This window comes from Kogia breviceps, chromosome 1, assembly GCF_026419965.1.
Source record: "Kogia breviceps isolate mKogBre1 chromosome 1, mKogBre1 haplotype 1, whole genome shotgun sequence".
Taxonomy (NCBI): Eukaryota; Metazoa; Chordata; class Mammalia; order Artiodactyla; family Physeteridae; genus Kogia; species Kogia breviceps.
This window is the reverse complement of record NC_081310.1, coordinates 80,209,135-80,235,550: the sequence shown is the minus strand read 5'-3', so window position 1 is coordinate 80,235,550 and position 26,416 is coordinate 80,209,135. Positions and strand designations below refer to the sequence as shown.

Genomic DNA, 26,416 nt, shown 5'->3' with positions numbered 1-26,416 from the left:
TTTCTGAGTAAGTCAGCCAGGAATGCCTGATTTAATAGGCTACAGCTGTTGTGAAGTCAGAAGAGCCTTGGACTTGATGCCAGAAGATGTGGGCTCTGACACTCATTTGAGAAGACTTTAACACTCTGTACCTTAGTTTTCTCATGGCTAAAAATAGGATAATGCCTCCTAATTAAAAGCTGAAATGACATAATTTTTTTAAAAAGCACTACACAAATCTCAAAACTTGTAACTCATTTGTTATTATAAGTTCTCCTAAAATCTGTTAGTTCACTTAATGCCTTAGTAAGTATTGAGTAATTCCAGCATACTGTGTATAGTTGAGTCTGGTTTGAGTATTCTGATGTTGCTGGACTATCATTCTAAGCATCAAGAAATACTGTGGAGATAGAAGGAACGCCAGATCAGATTGAATGTATACTGATTCTAGGATATACTCTGAAAATTATTTTTAGTAACAATTTCAATAGTACTTGTCATTTAAAACTAAGGGTTTTTTAATGATAAAAACTATAAATTATAAAAGTAACCATCTTAACAATACAGAAGGTATAGAAAGAAAAAAAATTCAAGTCTTCTCCCCATCACAAACTCCACTCTCACTCCCTTGATACAGGCAATGTTAAAGAGTTTGGTATGTAACCCTGCAGTTTTCTTCTATTCATATTCAAGCAAACACATGTACACATAGATTGTCTTTACGCAAGGGGCTTATACTTTAAATATCACTCAGCACTTTTCCCCCTTACTTAGTCTATCAGGGACTTCCCACCAGGATAATAATATAGAGCTAACTCATTCCTTTTAATGACTACATAATATTCCACAGTACGTTTATATCAAAATGTTTTCAACCATTGCCCTATTGATGTATAGTTGTTCCTAGTTTTCTTTTGCCATTACAAATAATGATGCAGTTAATATTCTTATACATTTATCCTTTCATACTCTTGCTTTTATTTATAAGGAATAGATTCCTTTTAGGAATTATTTGATCAAGGGAAGTGCTAATTTTTTATTTTGATAGGTAGTACCACATTCCAAAAATGTTATCACAATTCACACTCTCACTAGCACTATATGAGAGTGCCCATTTCCGCCAAACTCTATGTCAGCCCTGGATGTTATTAGTAGATTACTGAATGGGAAGTTTATAAGTTTAGGTCTGATGAATTTACCAATCTATGTCAACATCTCTCAGATTTATTGGAGCCCAAGGAAATAAAAGCACATTGTTTCAGTTTCTGAACTGGATGCAGCATTCAAATGCCAGAGTTAAGGTTAAGGAATTTGGTTCCAAATCTATTGCTCTCAGTTAATAAGCCAGACTGGAAAGGACCAAGAGCTCAACTAGTTCAAACTGCAACTCACCAAGTTTTATCCAGATGCTGTTTCTTGTCCTGGAGTTCTCGTTTCAGGCTCTCTACTTCAACCTTCAACTCGATGTTCTGAAAAGTAAACAGGCATTAATTGTCATTAACTGCCACAGTCCCTCTATCAGACAGAGAAAGACAAATATTATACCACTTTTATGTAGACTCTAAAATATGATACAAATGAAATTATTTACAAAACAGAAACAGACTCACAGACGTAGAAGACTTATGGTTACCAAAGGGGAAAGGCGGTAGGGTGTGCGGGGAGAGAAAAATTGAGTATGGGATTAACAAATACACACCACTGTATATAAAATAGATAAACAACAAGGATTTACTGTATAGCACAGGGAACTATATTCAATATCTTGTAATGACCTGTAATGGAAAAGAATCTGAAAAAGAATATATATATATATATTATATATACACACCTGAATCACTTTATACCTGAAACTTATGCAATATTGTAAATCAACTACAGTTCAATTTTTTTTTAAGTGTTCACTGTTATTACTTATAAAAACAACAGTTTTCCCTCCCTGACTAGGAGAGCTGAAGTTCTCAGTCATAATCACATATTACATTAATCATATGTCATAGAAAGGAAAGAAAATTATTACACCAAAGGTGGGATATCCTAGGCAATCTGATCTGAACTTCTTCACGTTAGCTTTATTCTTCTACATAAGTAGAAAAGAGAAATGAAAAGGATGGAGAGAATAAAAAAGAGAAAAAATATAGTTACTTCTCTAGGCTTTAGCACTTGTCTATTCAAGCAAATAGACAATACAGTTTACAAGTCTCACAGAGAACTGCTAAAACAGTTTCATCCCACAAGGTTAGATCCTAATCTTATGATCAATTATTCTGGTGGATCAAGGTAATCTCATGGGCATTACAAAATCCACCACATGGAAATGCAAGTACATTCAAATTTCCAGCATTAAATTCTAACCCTCTGTACCCTCTTTCTGCAGAAAAATCACCTCATAGTTAACCACATTTCTCCATTCTCCCTTAGTAAATATATAAATTGTTAAATTCCAAGAATAACTGAAGTGGATCCAAAATTAACTGCAGTTGCTTATCTTATCACCAAATCTTATCAGCTCTTTGTCAAGATATCCAAGGAAATGCATGTACTCAAGGGAGGGTGGCTGGTGAGGGGGGGGGGGGCACCTTTCTCTCCTTCTACTCTCCAGAAGAATATCCACCCACCTAATCCAAGGAAAAGTTTCAGTGGTGAAGCTGAACTTAAATGATAAGAAATACAATAAACTTTCATTATGATATTAGTACCTAGAACTAGAGGACTGGGCTAACAATGAGTTTATAGATTAACTGTGTTTAATCAGATTTTCTCTGTGTTGGTAGCTTGTTTTGTTTCAGGACACATCACTTGAACAGAGTCTTAATGCCAATCCATGTTAAACACAGGATTCTCCTGAATTGATTTCCACCCTTGTGTGTACTGCAAAGCTCAATATAGAGTTGGGTTAAAAGAAACCAGTAACCAATTACCTGATTCCTTTCCAAGGATTCTTTTTTTTTTTTTAAAGACTCTATCCTTTTATTTAACATGCTATAACTTTTCCCCCCTTCCAGTTTTATTGGGATATAATTGACATATAACACTGTATAAGTTTAAAGTGTTCAGCATAATGATTTGACTTACGTATATCATGAAATGATTACCATAATAAGTTTAATGACCATCCATCATCCCATATAAATACATAATGAAGGAAATAGAAAAAATTTTTTTTCCAAGGCTTCAATTTTAACTCTGTAAATTGATCTACTGCTCATATAATCCACAATGTGCCTATCCCTTTTAAAAATAGAGATTTTCAAAATTTTGCCCTAGCAGAAGCTGTGACATCGGGAATCATAAAAGAAACGAAACAAAACAAAACTGCTTTTTTAAAAATCAAAAGAGAAACGGTTTTGCCTGACCACCTTAAGAAAAAAAAAAGATCTTAATGCAAAATGTACCAGTCCTTTCATCATTAGATTAGAAGCATTATTACCCATTATATTAACTAGGTCAATAGTTTGCATACTGTGTCCCACCAGTATTCCACAAGACACTTCTAGGAATGGGAGAGGAAGAAGTTGAAATTAAAGAAGTGTGATCACAGCCAGGGAGTGTTAAAGGGTGTGCTCTGACTCCTGCAGACCCCTCTCCTTCTCTGTTAACAGCAATCTTAATGTGGAAAGGGACTTATCAGGTCCTGTGGGGAATAATGAAGATGTCTGACACTTGTTTCTTATACTCAGTATGCCTGCAGTCCAGTTGAGAGGAGCAAAATTCTGAGGTATGGATTTAAAATGCTAAAGGTGATCACTGATGAGGAAGTTTAGGATATAGCCTAACCCAGGGAAGTTTTAATGTGTAAGATATACAAGGGTAGAGAAGGTCACTATAGATAAGGAAATATTGTATTAAGCTAGCAATTTCTCTACAGTCCATTCCATAGCTCACTTATTTCAAGCACAGATATCTGATATAGCAAAATTCTAGAATAATTTTTAAAATTTCATCCATGGATTGATAAACAGATAAACAAAATGGAATGTTATTTGGCCACAAAGAGGAATGATAGATGCTACAACATGGCTGAACCTTGAAAACATTATGATAAGTAAAAGAAGTCAGTCACAGAAACCACACATTGTATGATTCCATTTATATGAAATGTCCAGAATAGGCAAATCCAGAGAAACAAAGTAGATAGGTGGTTGACTAGGGCTGGGGGCGATAGGAGAATTGGGAAGTGATGGTTAATGGGTTTGGGGTTTCTTTGTGGAGTGATGAAAATGTTCTAAAACTGATTGCTATGATATTTGCACAACTCTGTGAATATTCTAGAAACACTAATGTGTACACTGTGCACTTTAAATGAGTGAGTTGTATTGGTATGTGAATTTTATTTCAATTAAATTATAAAAAATGTTTCAAAAAGCCCTAGGAAGTTATAGTGGTTATAATTAAATGATAACAATGATTACATATTGCATATCACACAGGCAGTTAGAACAGTGTCCAGTACCTAGGGAACATCATTATTATATCTGAACTGAAGAGCAAAACTATACAATGCCTTCAAGCATCTCTTAACAGAAGTCAGCACTGGGTATTTCAAAATCTCTTTCCAATCTTGCCCCTCCTCTCCAGCACCCATGGTTACCACCCTATAAGGTACTCCTTCCTTATCACTGGGATCAGAGTGAATAGTTTCAAAACTGATCTCCCCAACCTCAGTCTCTCCACCATTTAAATTTTTCCTAAAGCATATTTCTGATTAGTTTACTCCCTTTACTCAGAAAGCTTTTCATGGTTTTTAATTGCACAGCAGTTAAATTTTACACTACTCAGCTTGAAAATGGAGTCTACTCAAATTTGACCTCAACTTACCTATCCGGCCTTATCTGCCATCACACTCCACCAATCTCCCCCACTAAAAGTCATTTCTTATGCCTCTGATTTTTCATGACTATCATTCTTTTTGTACTTCAATATTGACACACCAAATAATGCTATGTCTTTCTACCTGCCCTTTTACACTTCTGAATTACAGATTCCCTTGGGACAGAGAAAAATGATGGTGTGGTGGAACTAGCCAGGTGTGCTGGTTGTCAGCTTGTGCCTTTTGGCTTTGCGATGTTGGGACATGGGTTTCAGGACAGTAGACCTAGAAAGGCAGAAATCAAATTCTGCCACTTACTAACTGGGTGACTTTTTTTTTTTTTTTTTTTTTTTTTTTGCGGTACGCAGGCCTCTCACTGTTGCAACCTCTCCCGCGGAGCACAGGCTCTGGATGCACAGGCTCAGCGGCCATGGCTCATGGGCCCAGCTGCTCCAGGGCATGTGGGATCTTCTCGGACCGGGGCACAAACCCATGTCCCCTGCATCGGCAGGCGGACTCTCAACCACTGTGCCACCAGGGAAGCCCTGGGTGACCTTTTCTGTGTAAGTTATTTATCCTCTTAGAACATAATTTCCTCATCAATAAAAAGGGGTTACAAAAATTACCTCGAGCGGTGTAGTGAGGGGTAAATGAAATAACCTAAGTACCCAGCATAATGCCTGACTCAAATATCTAGCAGCTGTGACTAACTTGAGGCCCTCAGTGTTTTGCAACTTCGTGTGTAGTAAATGCACTGAATGAGTAAACCAACCAACCGACAGGAACAGGTACACCTAGGCAGAAGTGGAATGACAATAAAAACTTTTTATCTGAAGCCTTTAAAAGACCTTCTCTGTTTTAAATCGTGAATATTCCCTAAGAGGTATATTATTAACCCATTGAAGATAAAAGGTTGCTAAATCTGAGGCAGAGCATTGTTCTCAATGGTGAAAAACTGAAACCATTTCCACTAAGATCAGGAACAAGACACTTATGCCCACTCTCACCACTCTTATTCAACCTAGTTTGGGAAGTTCTAGCCACAGCAATCAGAGAAAAAAAGAAATAAAAGGAATCCAAATGGGAAAAGAAGAAGTAAAGCTGTCACTGTTTGCAGATGACATGATACTATACATAGAGAATACTAAGGATGCTACCAGAAAACTACTAGAGCTAATCAATGAATTTGGTAAAGTAGCAGGATACCAAATTAATGCACAGAAATCTCTGGCATTCTTATACACTAATGATGAAAAATCTGAGAGTGAAATTAAGAAAACACTCCCATTTACCACTGCAACAAAAAGAATAAAATATCTAGGAATAAACCTACCTAAGGAGACAAAAGACTTGTATGCAGAAAAGTATAAGACACTGATGAAAGAAATTAAAGATGATACAAATAGGTGGAGAAATATACCATGTTCTTGGATTGGAAGAATCAACATTGTGAAAATGACTCTACTGCCCAAAGCAATCTACAGATTCAATGCAATCCCTATCAAATTACCACTGGCATTTTTTACAGAACTAGAACAAAGAATTTCACAATTTGTATGGAAACACAAAAGACCCCGAATAGCCAAAGCAATCTTGAGAACGAAAAATGGAGCTGGAGGAATCAGGCTCCCTGACTTCAGACTATACTACAAGGCCACAGTAATCAAGACAGTATGGTACTGGCACAAAAACAGAAATGTAGATCAATGGAACAGGATAGAAAGCCTAGACATAAACCCACACACATATGGTCACCTTATCTTTGATAAAGGAGGGAAGGATATACAGTGGAGAAAAGACAGCCTCTTCAATAAGTGGTGCTGGGAAAACTGGACAGCTACATGTAAAAGTATGAAATTAGAACACTCCCTAACACCACACACAAAAATAAACTCAAAATGGGTTAAAGACCTAAATGTAAGGCCAGACACTATCAAACTCTTAGAGGAAAACATAGGCAGAACACTCTATGACATAAACCACAGCAAGATCCTTTTTGACCCATCTCCTAGAGAAATGGAAATAAAAACAAAAATAAACAAATGGGATCTAATGAAACTTAAAAGCTTTTGTACAGCAAAGGATACCATAAACAAGACCAAAAGACAACCCTCAGAATGGGAGAAAATATTTGCAAATGAAGCAACTGACAAAGGATTAATATCCAAAATTTATAAGCAACTCATGCAGCTCAATAACAAAAAAACAAACAACCCAATCCAAAAATGGGCAGAAGAACTAAATAGACATTTCTCCAAAGAAGATATACAGATAGCCAACAAACACATGAAAGAATACTCAACATCATTAATCATTAGAGAAATGCAAATCAAAACTACAATGAGATATCATCTCACACCGGTCAGATTGGCCATCATCAAAAACTCTAGAAACAATAAATGCTGGAGAGGGTGTGGAGAAAAGGGAACCCTCTTGCACTGCTGGTGGGAATGTAAATTGATACAGCCACTATGGAGAACAGTATGGAGGTTCCTTAAAAAACTACAAATAGAACTACCATACGACCCAGCAATCCCACTACTGGACATATACCCTGAGAAAACGATAATTCAAAAAGAGTCATGTACCAAAATGTTTATTGCAGCTCTATTTACGATAGCCAGGACATGGAAGCAACCTAAGTGTCCATCAACAGATGAATGGATAAAGAAGATGTGGCACATATATACAATGGAATATTACTCAGCCATAAAAAGAAATGAAACTGAGTTATTTGTAATGAGGTGGATAGACCTGGAGTCTGTCATACAGAGTGAAGTAAGTCAGAAGGAGAAAAACAAATACCGTATGCTAACACATATATATGGAATCTAAGAAAAAAAATGTCATGAAGAGATTAGTGGTAGGACGGGAGTAAAACACAGACCTACTAGAGCATGGACTTGAGGATATGGGGAGGGGGAAGGGTGGGCTGTGACGAAGTGAGAGAGTGGCAGGGACATATACACACTACCAAATGTAAATTATTTAGCTAGTGGGATGTTGCCGCATAGCACAGGGAGATTACCTCTGTGCTTTGTGACCACCTAGAGGGGTGGGATAGGGAGGGTGGGAGGGAGGGTGACGCAAGAGGTAAGAGATATGGAAACATATGTATAACTGATTCACTTTGTTGTAAAGGAGAAACTAACACACTATTGTAAAACAGTTATACTCAAATAAAGATGTTAAAAAAAAAAATCTGAGGCAGGAAAAGGAAAAATAACTTGCTGCAGGGCAACTCAAGTCACTAGTAGAATTCCAAATACTGCTTAGAATTCCAGCCTCCTCTTCTACCTTTCATCCTCCCCCATAAAAGGGCCATTCTATTCTTGGGCCTAGTCTACTCTGAGACTCAGTTACTAATTAAGATCTCCAGACCTTAAAATGGACATTTTAGAGAGAAAGGTGAGCACGGACCAAGCATTAGATGGTATTAAGAAATTATCTTAACTTGGTACAGGCACTATGGAGAACAGTATGGAGGTTCCTTAAAAAACAAAAAATAGAGCTACCATATGACCCAGCAATCCCACTCCTGGGCATATATCTGGAGAAAACCAGACTTCAAAAAGAAACACGCACCCCATCCTTCACAGCAGCACTATTTACAATAACCAAGACATGGAAGCAACCTAAATGTCCATCAACAGAGGATTGGATAAAGATGTGGTACATATATACAATGGAATATTATTTAGCCATTAAAAAGAATGAAATAATGCCATTTGCAGCAACATGGATGGACCTATAGATTATCATACTAAGCGAAGTAGTCAAAGACAAGTATCATATATCACTTATATGTGGAATCTAAAAAATGATAGAAATGGGATTAACATATATACACTACTATATATAAAATAATCAACAAGGACCTACTGTATAGCACAGGAAACCCTACTCAATACTCTGTAATAACCTATATGGGAAAAGAATATGTATATGTATGACTAAATAACTTGGCTGTACACATGAAACTAACACAACATTGTAAATTAACTATACTCCAATATGAAATATAAATTTTTTAAAATAAAAAAAGACTATTATTACATTTTTAAAAAGAAATTATCTTTAAGTTTTTGGGTACAATAATGGTATTATGGTTATGGTTAAAAACAAAGACCTTATTGGTTAGAGGTGCATTCTGATGTCTGTCCAGATGCAGTTCTGTGGTGTCTGAGAGTTGCTGTGAGGAGCAGGGAGGACAGAGGCGGCAGAATGTTGGTAACTGTTGAAGCTGGGTGACAGGTACCCACGTCCCCAGTACTCGGGACAGGTACATGGGAGGCACTATTCTCTTTATCTTTGTCTACTTTTGAAAAATGTCCTAATGAAAAGTTAGAAAGGGCATTTTCATCACAAAAAGATAGATATCCACATTCTTTTTAAATTTTTTCCTTTTCACCTCTGGAATTCCCTAAACTATGGTCACAGATAGCAAAGAACGTTTGGCTCCCTACAGCAGCTCCTTTCAGCCACCAGACTTACATAAAACAGTGGTGCTGAGTCCATTTCCCAATACTGAGGGATAAAGAAAATAAACCTGCCTCTGAAACCTGGGGGACTCAGAATACAATTGGGTCATAGGGAGGAAGGAAGATCTGCAGAAATAAACTACAAACAAGATTCTTTTAGAGAGGAATCTGTGACTTCTTTAACTGGGCAGTCAGAGCTAATAAAATCACAATTCTCTCACTTCACCTCCTACCCTCTTCCAGTCTCCTTCAACTCTCACATTGCCTCCCATTCCCTCTTCTTCTCCCTCCCCTCCCCACTCACTTTACCCAGCTGGAACTGCACCCTCCTGGTCTGACACTGCACCGCGATGACATCAGTCATCATCCAATGGCTATCTTTTCTGAAAACCAGAGTTCTGAGTGATAGTAGTTTATGGCAAGATAGTTTCCAAGACACTGCTGGCCTTTGCTGGGGCCACCCTCTTCACCTCTAAACTAAGGGCTACTACTGATTGAGAAATCAATCATGTAAGTACCCTTGGATGCCACCAAGGCTTTGCCTGAGTTGCTCTTAGCCTGTGATGCCTTCTCTCTTCTTTCTTTTTATTATTATTATCATTATTGGTTTTTGGCTGCGTTGGGTCTTTGTTGCTGTGCGCAGGTTTTCTCTAGTTGGCTTCAGTAGTCGTGGCACGAGGGCTCAGTAGTTGTGGCTCGCGGGCTCTAGAACACAGGCTCAGTAGTTGTGGCGCATGGGCTTAGTTGCTCTGCAGTATGTGGGATCCTCCCGGACGAGGGATTGAACCCGTGTCCCCTGCATTGGCAGGCAGATTTTTAACCACTACGCTACCAGGGAAGTCCCTCTCTTCTTTCTAAAACTGTTCTTCATTAGGGTTCAGTTCAAACACCCCCCACTCCCCCTTCCAGGAAACATTCCCTAATTCCCTAGTCAGAATTTAATAATTCATTTCTCTTCACTTCCACTGTTTACAACTAAGATGACTATAATTTAGCATCCATACTGGGACTCTTCTGAAAGTGAAAAGAGGCACTATCACAATTATACCAAGACAACTGGCAAAATCAGGACTGTCCTGAGTAAACCAGGATTTGGTCATCTGACACCTATCTCTAGTATAGCACTCAACTCACTCTGCTTCGATTAGTTATTTAAAATGTCTGGCTTCCCTTCTAGGTTTTAATACCTGGAAAAGTACTTTGCCCTCATTAGCTCTCCATATATGTTTATGGAATAAACATTTTACCATTTGTCTTGAATTGCTAACTTACATTTTTGTTTTGGTATTTAACTTCGTGTGTGTGTGTGTGTGTGTGTGTGTGTGTGTGTGTGTGTGTGTGTGTGTGTGTTTCAACTGATCTTCAAGCACTTTTGACGACAAGGACTATGCCTTACTTTATATCTCATAGTTTGCTGCTGGGGGAAGAGTACTCAAAAGAAAAAAAAACCTTGACAGCATACCAGTATACATTCATTGATAACATCAGCAAGTAACTATGCATTGGAGATTAAAGCTTGCCAGAACCAAAGTGCTTTTCAGTGTGATAAGACGTGAATTAGGGTCAGTGAGTGAAGGAAATGGGTACTGTACCTTTGTAAGACAGTACGAAACAAGCCAGAGAAAAGCAGGCCTTCCAATGGAAGAGTTTTTTTTTTTTTTTTTTTAACTTTTCCTTTTATATTGGAGTATAGCTGATTAACAAGGTTGTAATAGTATCAGGTGCATATCAAAGGGACTCAGCCATACATATATGTCTCCACTCTCCCCCAAACTCCCTTCCCATCCAGGCTGCCATATAACATTGAGCAGAGTTCCCTGTGCTATACAGTAGGTCCTTGTTGGTTATCATGGAAGAGTTTTTACTTGGGACAAAAATAAATATGGCCAGATTTTACTCTGAATCAATTCTGTAGACTAAAGGAATTCAAAAAGAAATAGTTTAATAGGAGGAAGAGTCTCAAACTCTTGTGAGGAGATCCTCTTATAATTCCTGATTATTAACCCAAAGTGAAAAGTCACTCTAGTGGATGGGTTTTATTTTTAAATGTTTTCTTTTCTTTTTAGAACCATATCCCTTCTAGGAAAAGTGTAGTTGAGAAATATTTTTGTTCACAGTGAATTTCTTTTCCAGACTTCTCTCAAACCACTGGGGCAAAGAATTAGCTCTATAAAACAGGGTGAAATACTGAATATTTTCATAAGGGGTTGTTCTATCTGTCCTGAAGAAGGGGCAAGGGTTTGGTTGCTATACAATCCCTGGAAACACATTTTAGTAGCTTCCGAGTAAGTTGTTTTGTAGATGAGATTTCTTTTCATTTACCTAAGACCCTAGAGGGTCTAACTATTTGGCTCTGTCATTAACTGTGTGACCTTAGACTAGTCACTCCCAGAGCTTTGTTTTTATACAGTCAGTTAATTTGAATCAGAGCCTCTCTCTCTTGCCCGTGAGAATTATAATACCACCTGCATTGCTCATCTTCTCTGTTGATGTAAGAAACCTAGCCAGAAGGTGTTCAAATGCAAATCATAAAAGTCATCAGACCCTCAGGTGGAGGAAAGACCTTATTCAGAGGTGCAACCCCTGCCTTTCTACAGATTCCAGGTTCATTGTCATCCACTAGTGAAATTAAGCCCCAAATTAGACACATAGGTTGCCCCAACATGGGACAAGAATAGTTCATTGCCAGGGAAAGAATAGCAGGGCAGTGTCCCCAGCCTCAGTAAGCAGAAGACTACAAGGCCAGGCACTCTCCTGCCAGAGATTGTTTTAGTGTCCAGTTCCCCAAAGAAATGGAAAAAAAACAAGTGGAAAGTTTCAGTTTATAAAATACAAAGTACGAGGATCTACATCCGGATGGCAAAACTCCTCTGTTCAGGTCACTCTTTCAAGCCCAAACCACGTTAGTCCTTAGTAGAGGCCTGAAAACAATACCAGTTCCTTCCCAGCTCAGTTTACCTTGATTAGACAAACACAGACACCCACATCTGAGTAAGCACTGAGGTTGTGGATGAGTTCTAAGGTGGCCAGGTATTTGGACAGACACAGCCAGAGCTCACGTGTGTGTGTGTGTGTGTGTGTGAGAGAGAGAGAGGGACAGAGACAGACAGAAAGGGTACTCACTGGGCAGAAGACAGGTAGCTAACTTGTGAGATGGCAGCATTTATTCATTCACTTTTTAAAAATTAAATATGTATTGAGCATCTCCTTTGGATATGTAAGGCACTCTAATAAGTATTAAAAAGAGCAAGGCAGACACAATCACAGTCCTCAGGGAATTTACAGCCTATGGGGGCAATTAAACAGATAATTATAGTAGAATGTGATAAACAAGAGACCCAGAATCAAATAGCTGCATGGAAATACACACAGGTGGCAGATATAAATAGTAGCAGCAGATACATAAATCAATGCAAGTCCATCCTATAACTCCTGGCTTTAGCCTCCAAAGAAACATTCCTAGACCCAACTCAACATGTGTTGTACCTTGGGATGCCCTTCGTCTCAGTTCCCTGGTTCTAATCTTTTAAGGGAGGAGGAATATAAATCTGAAACTACAGAGCTGCCAAGGGAAAATAAAGAATCTTGTACTTAGGGCAGCAGTATGGTGAAGAGTATAGACTTTAGAACTAAACTGGCCTGGGTTCATCAAATACTTACTATCACATTCCGTTAGGTTGAATCATATGAAAGTGCAGATATTCAACCATTTTTCACAGTTCCACATAGTTCATCCTCTATATTCTAGAAGTAAGTCACTTAACCTAAGTTGTAGTTACTTCAGGTGCTTACAATCACTACCTTTCAAGGATACTGTGAACATTAAATGAAAGGATGTAAGTGAAAATACCTGACATATAATAGGTGTTCGATAAACATCAATTTACCCAAAGGTAGTAAGATTTATGAACCATAAGCAGAGATTGGTACTTCTAGTCAACCTTGAGTTTAGGAACCCAAGAAAGATAAATTAAAATGAGGTTAAATGATAAAACGATTAACTAAAAGCTTTGGGTTTTGATGGTGGGGGAGGCTGTGATTTGGGAGGGGGGCAGGGAACATATGAGAACTTTCTGTACCTTCTGTTCAATTTTGCTGCAAACCTAAAACTGCCCTAAAAAATAAAGTCCATTTAAAAAGATGGGGAAAACTATGAGTTGTCTTGGACATTTTTTATTTATACTCTGAGCTCAGAGGTCCCAATATATGCACTGCCTTGGTGTTCACAGTGATCAACTTAAACCCTTCTTAGTCACTCTGTTAAAATTTTGGTCGAGTCCCAAAAGCCTCTGTTGATCTGGCCCAACTGAGCTGGCAAGTGAGAAAACATCCATATAAATACCAGTGATCTCAGTGATTCTCTCCCTGTCCCCAGCACATTCCTTAGCAGGACGAATCTCTCTCACTTGGCTGGAGCCTCTCTGTTCATAAATAGGACTGGCTGGGCTTAATTTAGAAAAGTGCAGGCCTCTTATGAAAGTCAGGGGTGAGGCTGGAGCCCCTACAATCCCAGGACACCTTGTGTGGAGACAGGAACCCGGCCCCACTGAAGGGGCTATAAAAGGGATGCTCAGAATGATTTGTTTCCCTCATTTATTTAGAAACTGGAGTTCAAGGGAACCATCCTGTGCTTTCCTTAACTTCCCTTTGGGTAGCAGGTATAGAATTGGGAGTTATAAAGTATAAAAATTATATTAATTTTCCTACAGATAAATTGGTACATAGGAAACCTAAGGCCATCTAAACATTTTTTAATTATCTGTGGCATCTAACATGATCTGACATTTATCCCCAAGTTCAGCTCTCCATTCTGGATCAACACTTGCTTTGATCTACTCTCCAAAAAAAATAAAGCCACTCATTGGTATTCTGCAAAGTCCAGGACAGTTTTTCTTGCATTGAAACTTGCACTACAAAATGGAATCTAAGTTCCAACACCTGGCAGTCACTCCTCCCTTGGAAGCCTATCTGTGTCCTGAAGCCAGGTCCTATGATCAGGCAACTCCTCTGAAATAATACCTGTGCTTGAGACCAGGGGCAGCACTTAGACTGTAGACTCTAAGTTGTGTCATTCAGGATGGCAGCCACGAGCCACACAAAGCTATTGAACACTTAAGGTATGACTAGTCCAAAATGAGATGTGTTGTAAGGATTTCAAAGACTTAATACACACTGGATTGAAAAGACTAGGCGCAACAAAAGAACATAAAATCCTAATGATTTTTTTAATGTTGATTTCATGTTGAAATGATATTTTAAATATATTATTAACATTAATTTACTTTTCTTTTAATGTGACCACTAGAAAATTTTAAATTACATCTGTGGGGACTTCCCTGGTGGTCCAGCAATTAAGACTCCTTGCTCCAGGGAACCAGACCCCGCATGCCACAACTAAGATCCCACGTGCCTCAACTAAGACCCGGTGTAGGTAGATAGATAGATTACATCTGTGGCTTACATTAAATTTCTGCAGGACAGTGCTGTTCTAAAAAATGTTAGAAAAAAGATGTACTAGTTTTAAGTACACTACATGAAGACATGTCCTGACCTGCATCAAAATTAATCCCGTGGTCTAAGAGCACCTGTAAGAGTTTTATGGGGTTATGGTATTCATCAACCAACAAAATACAGAAGTGACTCTAGCTAATTATAAGTGAAGCAAAATTATCTAGGGGGTGATAGGCACCACACTGAAGAAGTCAGGTCACAGTACTACTCAAACTATGTTCAGACACTAAGCTGCAAGTGTCAGGAGGGCAGGGACCCCCTCTATCTCCTTACCATTGCATCCCTATTGCTAGCACAGTGCCCATACACAGAAGTGCCCACACATGGAAGATGATTATTTATCCAATGAATGGGTGTTGTTAAAAATAAAAACACAACCCTCTCTTAAACCATTCTCACTGTAAAGAATTTCCTCTTCCTATACTATTTCTTTTCTCAAGTTGTTCACTTCCTACTTCTGCTAACCCTTCTTTTGGAGAGACTTCTTAGTTCCAGGAAGAGTTGGAGGTTCACCTGGAGTGCTCCAAAGCCAGCTTGTGGGCTCTCAGGTGGAGGAGACATCAAAGGATGAAAAGGTGGCCTCCTCTTTCACATGTACAGATGAGCCTCACCTGCAACTTCCAGGGTGTTTGCAATCAATCAACACCAACTTTCTGAGTTTCTATTATGGGCTCAACAATGTTGAAGAGAATGTTAAAGGCAATAGAGTAAGTTTGAGATCAATCCAACCCACAAAGTACTTATAATCTAGAAGGAGAAATAAGCAAGGTACACATTGGAAAGATAATTGCCAGCCAGGGATTAAACATGTGCCAAATAATATATCTGAACTATAACTGCTGGAAGAGCACAGAGAGTAAAAGATGGTTTCAGGGATTGGTTATGATGAAAGGCCCACCTGAGCAGGTAGAATCTAAGTTGTACTTTGACACCTGAGTAGGGTTTGGAATAAGCAGAGAAAAAGGATACAGGTATTCCAGGCGTGAACAAGGATGTGTCAGCAGGAATTAGCACACATGAGGGAGACTGACTCACTCTAGGAATATATTTAAAAATACACGGTGAGCGAATAAAGCTTGCTTCCTATGATGGAGAATACTGAAGTAACTAGAAGAAAACCCCTACAGTCTCCTATCACCATATCTATCCATCATCTACTAGCATCTGTGCTCACAAACTGTCTTTCCGTGTGTGACCACAGATAACTATCCATGCTCCCATCTAAAGCCAAACCTTCCACTTAGGCATTAGGTCCCACTCTCTCCACTTCTCAAAAGTAGCATCCAGAAAGTCTCCTTAATCAATATTTCACTTTCTACTGGAAAATTCTACTGGTACACAAGCATACTATTATTCATCTATCTTTTAAAAAGTCTTCTATGGACTCCTAACCTTGAACAGTTACTGTTCCATTTCTTTGCTCTCCTTTGCAACAAAACTCCTCAACGTAATCAGTCCAATTCCTCTCCTCCCATTTTTTGTTAAACCTACTGCAATCAGACTTTTGCCTCTACTACTACCAAAACTACTCTGATCAAGATCACTAATGACATTCATGTTGTCAAATCCAAAGGTCAATTCTTAGTCATCATATACTTGAGCAATCAGCAGCATTTCAAAAGGGTGATCCCTCTCTCTTCCATTGTATGTTTTCTTTACTTGGTTTCCAGAAGCCAGATTCTCTTGGTTTTCTTCCCACTTCACTGTTTACATTTTCTCCATCTCCTTTGCTGGTTCTTCCTCCTTTCCCCAAACTATTAATGTTAGAGTAACCCAGGGCTTAGTCTTTGGTCCTTTTATCTTCCACCTTGGTAGGACTAACTCCCTTGGCGATCTGTACAGTCTCATGGCTTTTTTTTTTTTTGGCTGCATTGGGTATTCGTTGCTGTGCATGGGCTTTCTCTAGTTGCAGCGAGTGGAGACTACTTTTCGTTGTGGTGTGCGGGCTTCTCATTGCGGTGGCTTCTCTTGTAGCAGAGCATGGGCTCTAGGCGCCTGGGCTTCAGTAGTTGTGGAGCACAGACTCAGTAGTTGTGGCTTGCAGGCTCTAGAGTGCGGGCTCAGTAGTTGTGGTGCACGGGCTTAGTTGCTTCGCAGCATGTGGGATCTTCCCAGACCAGGGCTCGAACCCGTGTCCCCTCCATTGGCAGGCGGATTCTTTTTTTTTTTTTAACTTTTTGAAATTTATCTATTTTTTATACAGCAGGTTCTTATTAGTTATCCATTATCCATATTAGTGTATATGTGTCAATCCCAATCTCCCAGTTCATCCCACCACCACCACCGCCCCCATCGCTTCCCCCCTTGTTGTCCATACGTTTGTTCTCTACATCTGTGTCTCTATTTGGCAGGCGGATTCTTAACTACTGCGCCACCAGAGAAGTCCAGTCTCATGACTTTAAATACCATCTATATGCTGATGACTCCCAAATTTATTTCTCCAGCCCAACCCTTTCTCCAAAACTTCAGATTTATACACTCAACTACTTACATGATATTGCCACTGGAAATGTCCGACAAATATCTCATACATAAAATGGCCAACACTGAACTCCTAACTCTCTACCCTCAAACCTGCTCTATACATACCCTTCCCTATCTCAGTTATGGCAACTCCATCCTTCCAGTTGCTTAGGCCAAAACCCCTGATGTCGTCCTTGATTCCTTTCTTTCTCTTACATTCCATATCCAATCCATCAGCAATCTTGTTGGTGTTACCCTCACCACTTCTCCCCACATTAACTGCTATTACCTTAGCCTGATCACCATCTCTTATGTGGATGACTGCAATGCCTTCCTAATAGCCCTTCTGGCTTCTACCCTTGCCTTTCTATTGGCTATTCTCAATACTGTAACTACAACAGTCTTTCAAAAGTCAGATAGGACTATCACTGGCTGAGTGTCATCTTGTCATTCAGAGTAAAAGCTGAAGTCTTTAAAAGTATCTACGAGGGCCTATCTGATGTGCACAATCTCCATTACCTCTGGGACCTCATCTCCCAACATCCTCGCCCATTCTCATGCTGCTTCAGCCTCCATGGCTCTCCTGCTCTTTCTCTACCTGGAATGGTCTCCTCCCAGTTATCTGTTTGGCTAACTTCCTCATCTCCTTTAGGTCGTTGCTTAAAAACTATTTTCTGTTGCATAACCACTCTGGAAAACAGTTTGGTAGTATCTTATAAATTGAAATACATGATTATTATATGACCTAACAACTCTACTACTGGGCATTTATCCAAGAGGAATACAACAAAGACTTGTACATGAATATGCACAGCACCTTTAGTCATAATAGCCAATCACAGGACACAATCCATATGTTCATCAACAGGTGAATAAACAAATTGCATTATATTCATACAATGGAATACTACTCAGCAATAAAAAAGAGTAAACTACTGATACAAACAACATAAATAACCTCAAAATCATTGTGCTAAAAGAAGCCTAACACCAGAATCTATACTCCCTGATTCCATTTATATGAAATTCTAGAATAGACAGAACTAAATTATAGACTGAAAGCAGATCAATGGTTTCTAGCAGTCAGAGATGTAAAAGGACTGGCACCAGTGGGACACACAGCAACTTTTCTGGGAGATGGAAGTGTTTTATATCTCACTTGTGGGGTGGCTATTGCATAGGTTAGATATACATATTTGTTAAAATTCATCAAACTGTACACTTAATACAGTTAATTTAAACAAAAAAAAAAAAGAGAGAGAGGAAAAACAGAAACAGCGAAGGAAATGGCAACACCAACAGCCAAGTACAAAGGGTGAGTAAGGAGCTCAGCATAGAGACCATCAATCTGGGATGGCTTCACTGCCTCAGGTCAGCCTTACAGGCTACAAATGCTGTGACGGTAAACCCATGAATAAATCTTCCTCCATCCACTGGTCATTCTCATGTTTATTGACTTCCCTTCCCATCTCATATCTGTATAATAAGGTTACAAAAAGACACAGGAAAATCATGTGGTGGACAGTCTCTAACAGGGCTCCCCATGATCCCTGCCTTCCAGAGTTCATGTCTTTGTATAATCCCCACCTTGAGTACAGCAGGATGTGTAACTTGCTTCCAACCAGTAGTATATGGCAAAGGCGATGTACTGTCACTCCTGTGACTATGTTAAGTATTAAGAATATCTTACTAGCTGACTTGCTCTAGAGCTTCTCCTTGCTGCCTTGATGATGTGAATGTGTGGAGAAAGTCCACATGGCAAGGAACAGTAGGTGGCTTCAAAGAACTATGGGCAGGGCTTCCCTGGTGGCACAGTGGTTGAGAATCCGCCTGCCGATGCAGGGGACACGGGTTCGTGCCCCGGTCCGGGAAGATCCCACATGCCACAGAGCGGCTGGGCCCATGAGCCATGGCCGCTGAGCCTGTGTGTCCGGAGCCTGTGCTCCGCAATGGGAGAGGCCACAACAGTGAGAGGCCCGTGTACCACAAAAAAAAAAAAAAAAAAAGAACTATGGGCAGTCTCTAGCCAAGATTCAGCATGAAGTCTGGGCCCTGAGTCCTACAAGGAAATAAATTCTGCCAACAACTCAAGTGAGCTCAGAATCAGATTCATCCCCAGTCAAGTCTCCAGATAAGAATTCAACCTGGCCATTACTTTGGCGAGATAATGTGTTTTAAAAACCACTTTCTAAATGTAGCCTCTCCTGACCACTCTTGAATGCTGCAAACTTCCCTCCATTCTTATACTTTTTGACCCCCTTACCCTACTCTACTATTTTTTTCCCCATTAGGACTCATCACTTGCCAACATTCTACATATGTTATTTAATATTTATTTATTGTCTACCCCCTCATAATAGAATATAAATTTCATGAGGGTAGAATGCTCATCTGTTTTGTTCATTTATATTATTATTAAAACCTCCTCCAATAGCACCTGGAACATAGTAGGTACTATCAATATAGTAGGTGAATGAATATAGTAGGTACTACAAATATAACATAGGTGTTATTGAATATTCAATAAATATTTTTAAATGAACGAGGCCTAATGCTTAGATTTCAACTAGGATCAACCTATTTTTATTCTTGCAGAGACAGAGCATAGCTAATCACTGTCTGTCACATACTGAGACTTCTAAAATTTTCTATTAGGTCACCTCTGAGTTTGTTCTTCCCCAAATTAAAAATCCCAATTCCATTGCCCTTTTCTCATTAGCCTCATTTTCTAATTTTTAAGTTCTAATTTTTAAGTTTGAATATTTCTCAATTTCCTCTGAATTTCTGGAGTTCTACACCAGACAGCACTAGTCTGACAGGGCAATGTACGGGGATAAGGACAGCCTGGTTGCTATTACATTCCACATGGCAATTGCACCTGTTTCACAAGTAAAAATAAGGTCAGTGCCACCTTTTAGGGCAGATACATCAATGAGACAATGCCACCTCTTCCTGCCACAATCTTGGTAAAAACGACCATGAAAATGGATATCATTTTACTAGAGCTCCTTCTTTTCTTTTTAGTCTGACCTTAATGCAATGTAGAGTTATTCACTAAAAAACATCATTTGCATTTGAACAGTGACTAACTTTAGTTTCTAAAGAATGTGCCAACTGAAGAATTAGGCCATGTAGCTGCTAGGATACCAGGTATACACCCTGAGGCTATTAATGGCAAATCTGGTCCTGTGAAAAATGGGGACAACCAACTTCATAGGGTTATTATGTGGTTGGGATTAAATATATGTAAAACGCATAGCATAGTGCCCGGCACGTAGTAAACACTAAATGGATCCCCTCCTCCATAGGGTTTAAATGTGAAGCATTTAGCATATATTTTCCATGTGTATGCACAAATTTGGGAAAAGAGGAGAGAGGATACGAGACAAAGAAGGACAGAATGCTGATACCAAAAGGTGGGACAAGACCTGGGCCTAGAAACCTCTCCTGGAGATAAGTAGCCTAGAAATAGATAGAGAAGGAGTCCTCAGGCTATTTTCCTCATGACCATTAATTGCCCTCCATCTTATATCAAGACCTTTAGGCACTGGTGACATACATTGACACCTCGAAGAAGTAGGGAGAACAGGAGAGGAAAGAGAGGAGAGGGAAATTAGGAAGTTAGCACTGAGGGCCAAAGGAGGGTAGAGAAAGCCTGAGGCAGAGTTCTGGTTCTAATTGACATCACCACCCTCCATCTGCAGCAATTCAGGCAAGCCCCCTGATGTGGCCCAACACAAAGAAGCCTTCCACAGCTGAAGGGACCTCTCTGCTTTCACCCCCAGCTTTGTAGAGATTGGCAGGGGCCAGTTACGACCATCCTGACTCTGAGTTCTCTGAGGCTTCAAATGGTTTGGCAGCAACCTGGGCTTCTCCATAATCCCACAAGCCTGGAAGGGATCGGAGAGAAAGAACAAGACTTCAAATGGAGACTGCTCCCCACCTCTAAAGGACCTTCTCCTCTGAGACCCAGAGGTCCACTACCTTCACATGATTTCTGTGCCAGGAAGACCCTAGGATCCGGCTCTGGACTCAGGAGCTCCTGACTTTGCAGCAAGTGATGACAACACAGCATGTCATCAACTGAGTTGTGTTAGGTGGGCAGGACAAGGTTTATGTTTGTACTGAGCATACACTCAGCTTGACTAGAGAGAATCTGGATGGGGGGGGGTCTGATGGAGTATTTCTAGGAGGGGCAGCCACCTCTGTGGCCTCAGAAAGAAGCTCTGAAACCTACCAAGGAAAAGTGACCTGGAAGGACTTGCTTACTTCTGGCCCTCAGCCAGGGCCCAGACTCTCCTTTTGCAGCTCTAGGTCATGGCCTTCATGCTGGCAGCCTCTGTCCACCCAGGAGCCTCAGAGGTGGGCTTCCTCCTCAAGCCTCCATGTGGGCTAAGGCTCTGTGTGTATAAAGAGGTGGCTTCCTGCCCGACACGCCAGTGGGGCCTTATGTGAGGTTGGGAGGTAAAAAGCTGGCATAACAAGGCAGTCGGTGCCTTTCATTCACTCCCAACCTCTTTGAGCCAAGTTTCCAAATAACAGGGATGATAACTGCCCAGTGTGGCCCAAAGTCTGTTCTAAAGTTGCTTGGCAAAAAGCCACATGACTATTACTTAGCTCTCCACAGAACGGCATGTACCGAGTCAGATCACTGTCTTTTGGTGTGTGGGTGGATTAGCTGCTACTTAACATGATAGGGCGGGCCCCTTTCCAGTTTGCACCAGCCCCCTGCTCTGTACCTTCTCCATGTATGACACAGCCTTATTTCTCTGGGGAGTTGAACTTGCTTAGATGAGATGGCAAAGGCCAGAGGAGGAAGAAACACCCCCAGCTCCCCCCACCACCAAAAAAAAAGATCCCCATGGCTTTTGGAAACATATAATGATGAAACTCCTGGGGAAGGGGTATGTAGGCTGAGGAACTAAATATTTGGCAGCAGGCACAGGGTACAGAATCATTTATCTGTGAAGTACTCTAGCTTCTGCTGTGTATACTCTATTTTAGCCCAGGATTATCAATACAAAGAAGAAGAAAGTCTAAACTTCTGACAAGCATATAAATTCCTTGAACTTTTTTTGAAGACCCAGGAAGTCACTGCAAGTACCTGGACAAGAAGCAAGGCCTCCTGGATTCTAGTTTCAACCTGACCATTAATTTGCAGTGTGACCTCAAGCGAGTTACTTTACCACTCTGAGTCTCCGTCTCTTTATCTTTAAAATAAAGGTTTTACTCATTAGGGAAAGCTGAGTGAATGGTATATAGGAACTCTATTTATGCAACTATTCTGTATATCTAAAGTTCCTTTAAAATAAAAAGCTTTCTTAAAAAGTGAAGTGAGGGGGACTTCCCTGGTGGCACAGTGGTTAAGAATCTGCCTGCCAATGTAGGGGACACGGGTTCAAGCGCTGGTCTGGGAAGATCCCACATGCCGTGGAGCAACTAATTCCATGTGCTGCAACTACTGAGCCCGTGAGCCGCGACTACTGAGCCTGCACGCCACAACTACTGAAGCCCACGCGCCTAGAGCCCATGCTCCGCAACAAGAGAAGCCACTGCAATGAGAAGCCCACAAACCGCAACAAAGAATAGCCCCTGCTCACCGCAACTACAGAAAGCCTGCGCGCAGCAATGAAGACCCAACACAGCCAAAAATAAAATAAATAAATAAATAATTTTTTTTTTTAAGTGAAGGGGGCATACAGATTATCTCCAGGATCTTTTGTAACTCTAAACTGATTCTATGTTCTTATTTATCTCCTTTCAAGTGAAAGTAAGTCATTTTCCAGCTATCCAAATATACATCAAAGCAGAATTTTCAGATCCACTCCTCCTACCGCAGACGAGATGTTGAGTAGCCCAAGCACAAACCTAGTTTTTCTTTTAACATATCCTATACCCTGAGCAAAAGCTGAATTCTCCAAAAACACATTAAAAAACATTCCCTCCATATCCTCTTTGTTCTCGTAAACAAATAAATTCATCCAGTTGGGAAAAGCTGTTTCTGGCAGCCCATGCTTACAGAATCTCAGCTTTTCCCTAGCAACTGGGCTAATTATAACTCCGGCTACCTGGTAACAGCACTAGATTTTCCTGACATTGACTGGCAGTTTTAAAGCCATCTCAGCTCTGCTGGCACATGCCTTCCTGAGAAGGCATCAGAGGAGCTGTGAGACTGGGAGAAGGGAAGCAACTACTTTAGTTACGGTGAGAGTATCCAAAGAAGCTGCTCAGAATCACGGAACTTCAGACCTGGGAGAGATGTTAGTGTCAATCCCAGTTCAGCCCACACATTTTATACCTAAAGAACCAGAGACCCAGAAGAAACGACTTGTCTGTCTTAGCCAGGATCCTGGCAGTCTTCTTGATTCCTTTCCATCAACCCTCCCATCCCATCAATCACCAAGTCCTACAGATAGTTTAACCTCCCAAATATTTCTCAAATCCGCTCCCTCTCCTCCACTCCTATTGCCATGGGCCTCATTTAGGCCCTCATTATCTCTTGGTTGGCCTATCTGTTCTCCTGACTTCCTGTCTTATCTTCCTTGAATCCATCTTCCCCACCCATCAGAAGGATCTAGCATGTTCCCTGCTGCTTAAAGCCCACCAGTGGCTTCCTATCCTCCTTAGGATAAAGTCTACATTCTTTAAAATGGCACAAACGATTACGCCCTGCAGACCCTTCAGCCTCATTCTATGCCCAGAACTTAAATTTAGCAACGCAAAACCACTTACAATTCTCCACACATACAATGTGGTTTCCTGTCTCTAAGTTTTTGCTTCTTTCTTTTAACCCTCCCCCACCACCCCACACTTGACTAACCAGTGCTTACTCTCCTTTGAAGACAAACTCAGGGGTCATCTCCTCAAAGACTCCTTTGTAGATTTTCCTTCCATCTCCTCTATTCAGTTGGGTTAAAGATGCCTCATTTGAGCTCCCTTATACTTCATACGATCTCTATTACTGACTCCTACCATACTCTATATCACTTGTGTCTCACACATCTTTGAAGCCTCAACTTCCCAGCATAGTACTTGGGATATAGTAGGCGCCCAATTAATGTTTATTAATGCATGAATGGCGAAATCCAAAGTTCTCCATGATCTGTCCCCTGCTTACCTTTCCAACCACCACCACAAGTCTTCAATATCATGTGTTCTAGTCATACTGAAAGATTTGAAGTATGTCAAGCACGCAATGCTTTTTCCTGTTTCTATGCCCTTGTAAATACTATTTCTTCTGCCTGAAATGCTTTACCCCATTCCTTGTTCTTATTTTTTAAGATTCAATTCAAACTTCACATGCTTGGCAAGGCCTTTTCTGGTGCCTTTTACTGGTCTCCTTAGTACTATAGTGCAATCTGTACATACCTCTATAGTAGCCCTTATTATATCATTTTTATTTATTTGTTGATAACTTTCTCCACCAGCATCTAGCACAGTAGCTGGCATACAGTAGTCAATAGATGCTTGAATTAACGAATGCATGTGTAGAGACATGAGTAAATGAATGGCCAAGGTGATAATGTAAATAAGGTAAACACTTGAGACAGGGACTTACAATGCCTAGTCTTTCAACTATATTACACTACTTTTATCAGTGTGTAAACCTGGATGTACATAACTAATAGGAAGAAGTGGCTTTCTGATAAATTCATGCAGAAGTACAAATTATGTAGACATAGTTAAGGAGATAGTTGAAAGTGGTTTAAAATTAAATCAGGCTCCAGGATTTAGTTTTAGATTTGTTTCCTAGTGATTGAAATAAAAGGTCTTAAGTATTCAAAGGAAAAAAATTTCGTCTTCCGAACAGGTAAGTATTATGACATCTAATTAAGAGCTCTTAAAAATGAGAAGAGTTGTGTTAGGCAAAAACAAAACAAAGCCAAAAGTTGTACTTGTTAAGGATTTCACAAAATTTTAAAGTAACTCTGACAGTTATGGGAAAGTTGCTTTAAAAAAATTTTAGTGGTAAAATGTGCATAATATAAAGTTTACCATTTTAACCATTTTTAAGTATACAGGTCAGTGGCATTAAGTACATTAACATTGTGCAACCATCCACCTGCAGAACTTTTTCCCCAATTGAGTCTATCCATTAAACAATAACACCCCATTCCCTACCTCCCCACAGCCCCTGGCAACCACCATTCTATTCTCTGTCTTTATGAATTTGATTGCTCTAGGTACTTCCTGAAAGTGGAATCATATAATATTTGTCCTTTTGTGACTGGTTTATTTCACTTAGTATAACATCCTTAAAGTTCATCCATGCTGTAACATGTGTCAGAATTTCCTTCCTTTTTAAGGCTTAATAATATTCCATTGTATGTATATACCACATTTTGTTTATCCATTTATCTGTCAATGGACACTTAGTTTGCTTCTACCTTTTGGCTAAGTGAATAATGCTGCCATGAATGTGGGTGTACAAATATCTGTTCGAGTTCCTGTTTTCACTTATTTTGGGTATATACCTAGAATTTGAATTGTTGGATCATATAATAATTCTATGTTCAATTTTTTGAAGAATTGTCATACTGTTTTCCATAGTGGCGACACATTTTATATTCTCAACCAGCTATAAACAGGGTTCTCACTTTCTTCACATCCTGGCCAACATATGTTATTTTCTGTTTTTGTTTTGTTTTTATCATAGCCATCCAAATGGGTGTGAAGTTTAAAAAAAATTTTTAACCAAAAACACAACTACTGGTTACAACTATTTAATGAATGAAGTCTCCCTACTCTCTTCCTACTCCTACTCCCCCAAAGAAGAGGAAATGCACAAGCAAGCCTTCAAGAACCTCAGAAAGCAGAGAATAAGGTGTCAGCACACACAGTATGTACAGACATGGACATACGAAACTATGTGACTTCCACAGAAATGTTTAAAAATAGTTTGGCCAAATTCGCCCTTATTTCTTTCTCTTTATTTACATTTCCCCCTTCCTTACTGTACACATTTCTTAAAGTTCACATAAGTAAAACATAGGGGAAAATAACTTAGCAGCTGACTAAACAAGGTATCCAACTATAAAAAGAAAACAGTCAACTCTGTTAAATAAGAAAACCACTTATTCTGCAACAGCAGCTGCAACAGTTACTTTAGACAGTAATCTGAGAAGGTGCACACTCTCTAGTATGTGTCTCCAGGTGTGCAGGACGGTCATAA

General features: G+C 39.7%; 1 protein-coding gene across 27 annotated transcripts in view; it reads right to left on the bottom strand.

Moving 5' to 3' along the window:
• The window catches only part of LOC131761076 (myomegalin), a 223,919-nt gene that overhangs the window by 121,681 nt on the left and 75,822 nt on the right, over positions 1 to 26,416 (bottom strand). For all 27 annotated transcript variants that reach the window (XR_010840732.1, XR_010840750.1, XR_010840757.1 and 24 more), the window contains one exon: positions 1,372 to 1,448. Coding sequence is in view for 23 of the 27 variants with exons in the window: in XM_059071456.2 (XP_058927439.2) it covers positions 1,372 to 1,448 (77 nt within the window). In the remaining 4 variants the exon portion in view is untranslated. The remainder of the gene's footprint in view (positions 1 to 1,371; positions 1,449 to 26,416) is intronic.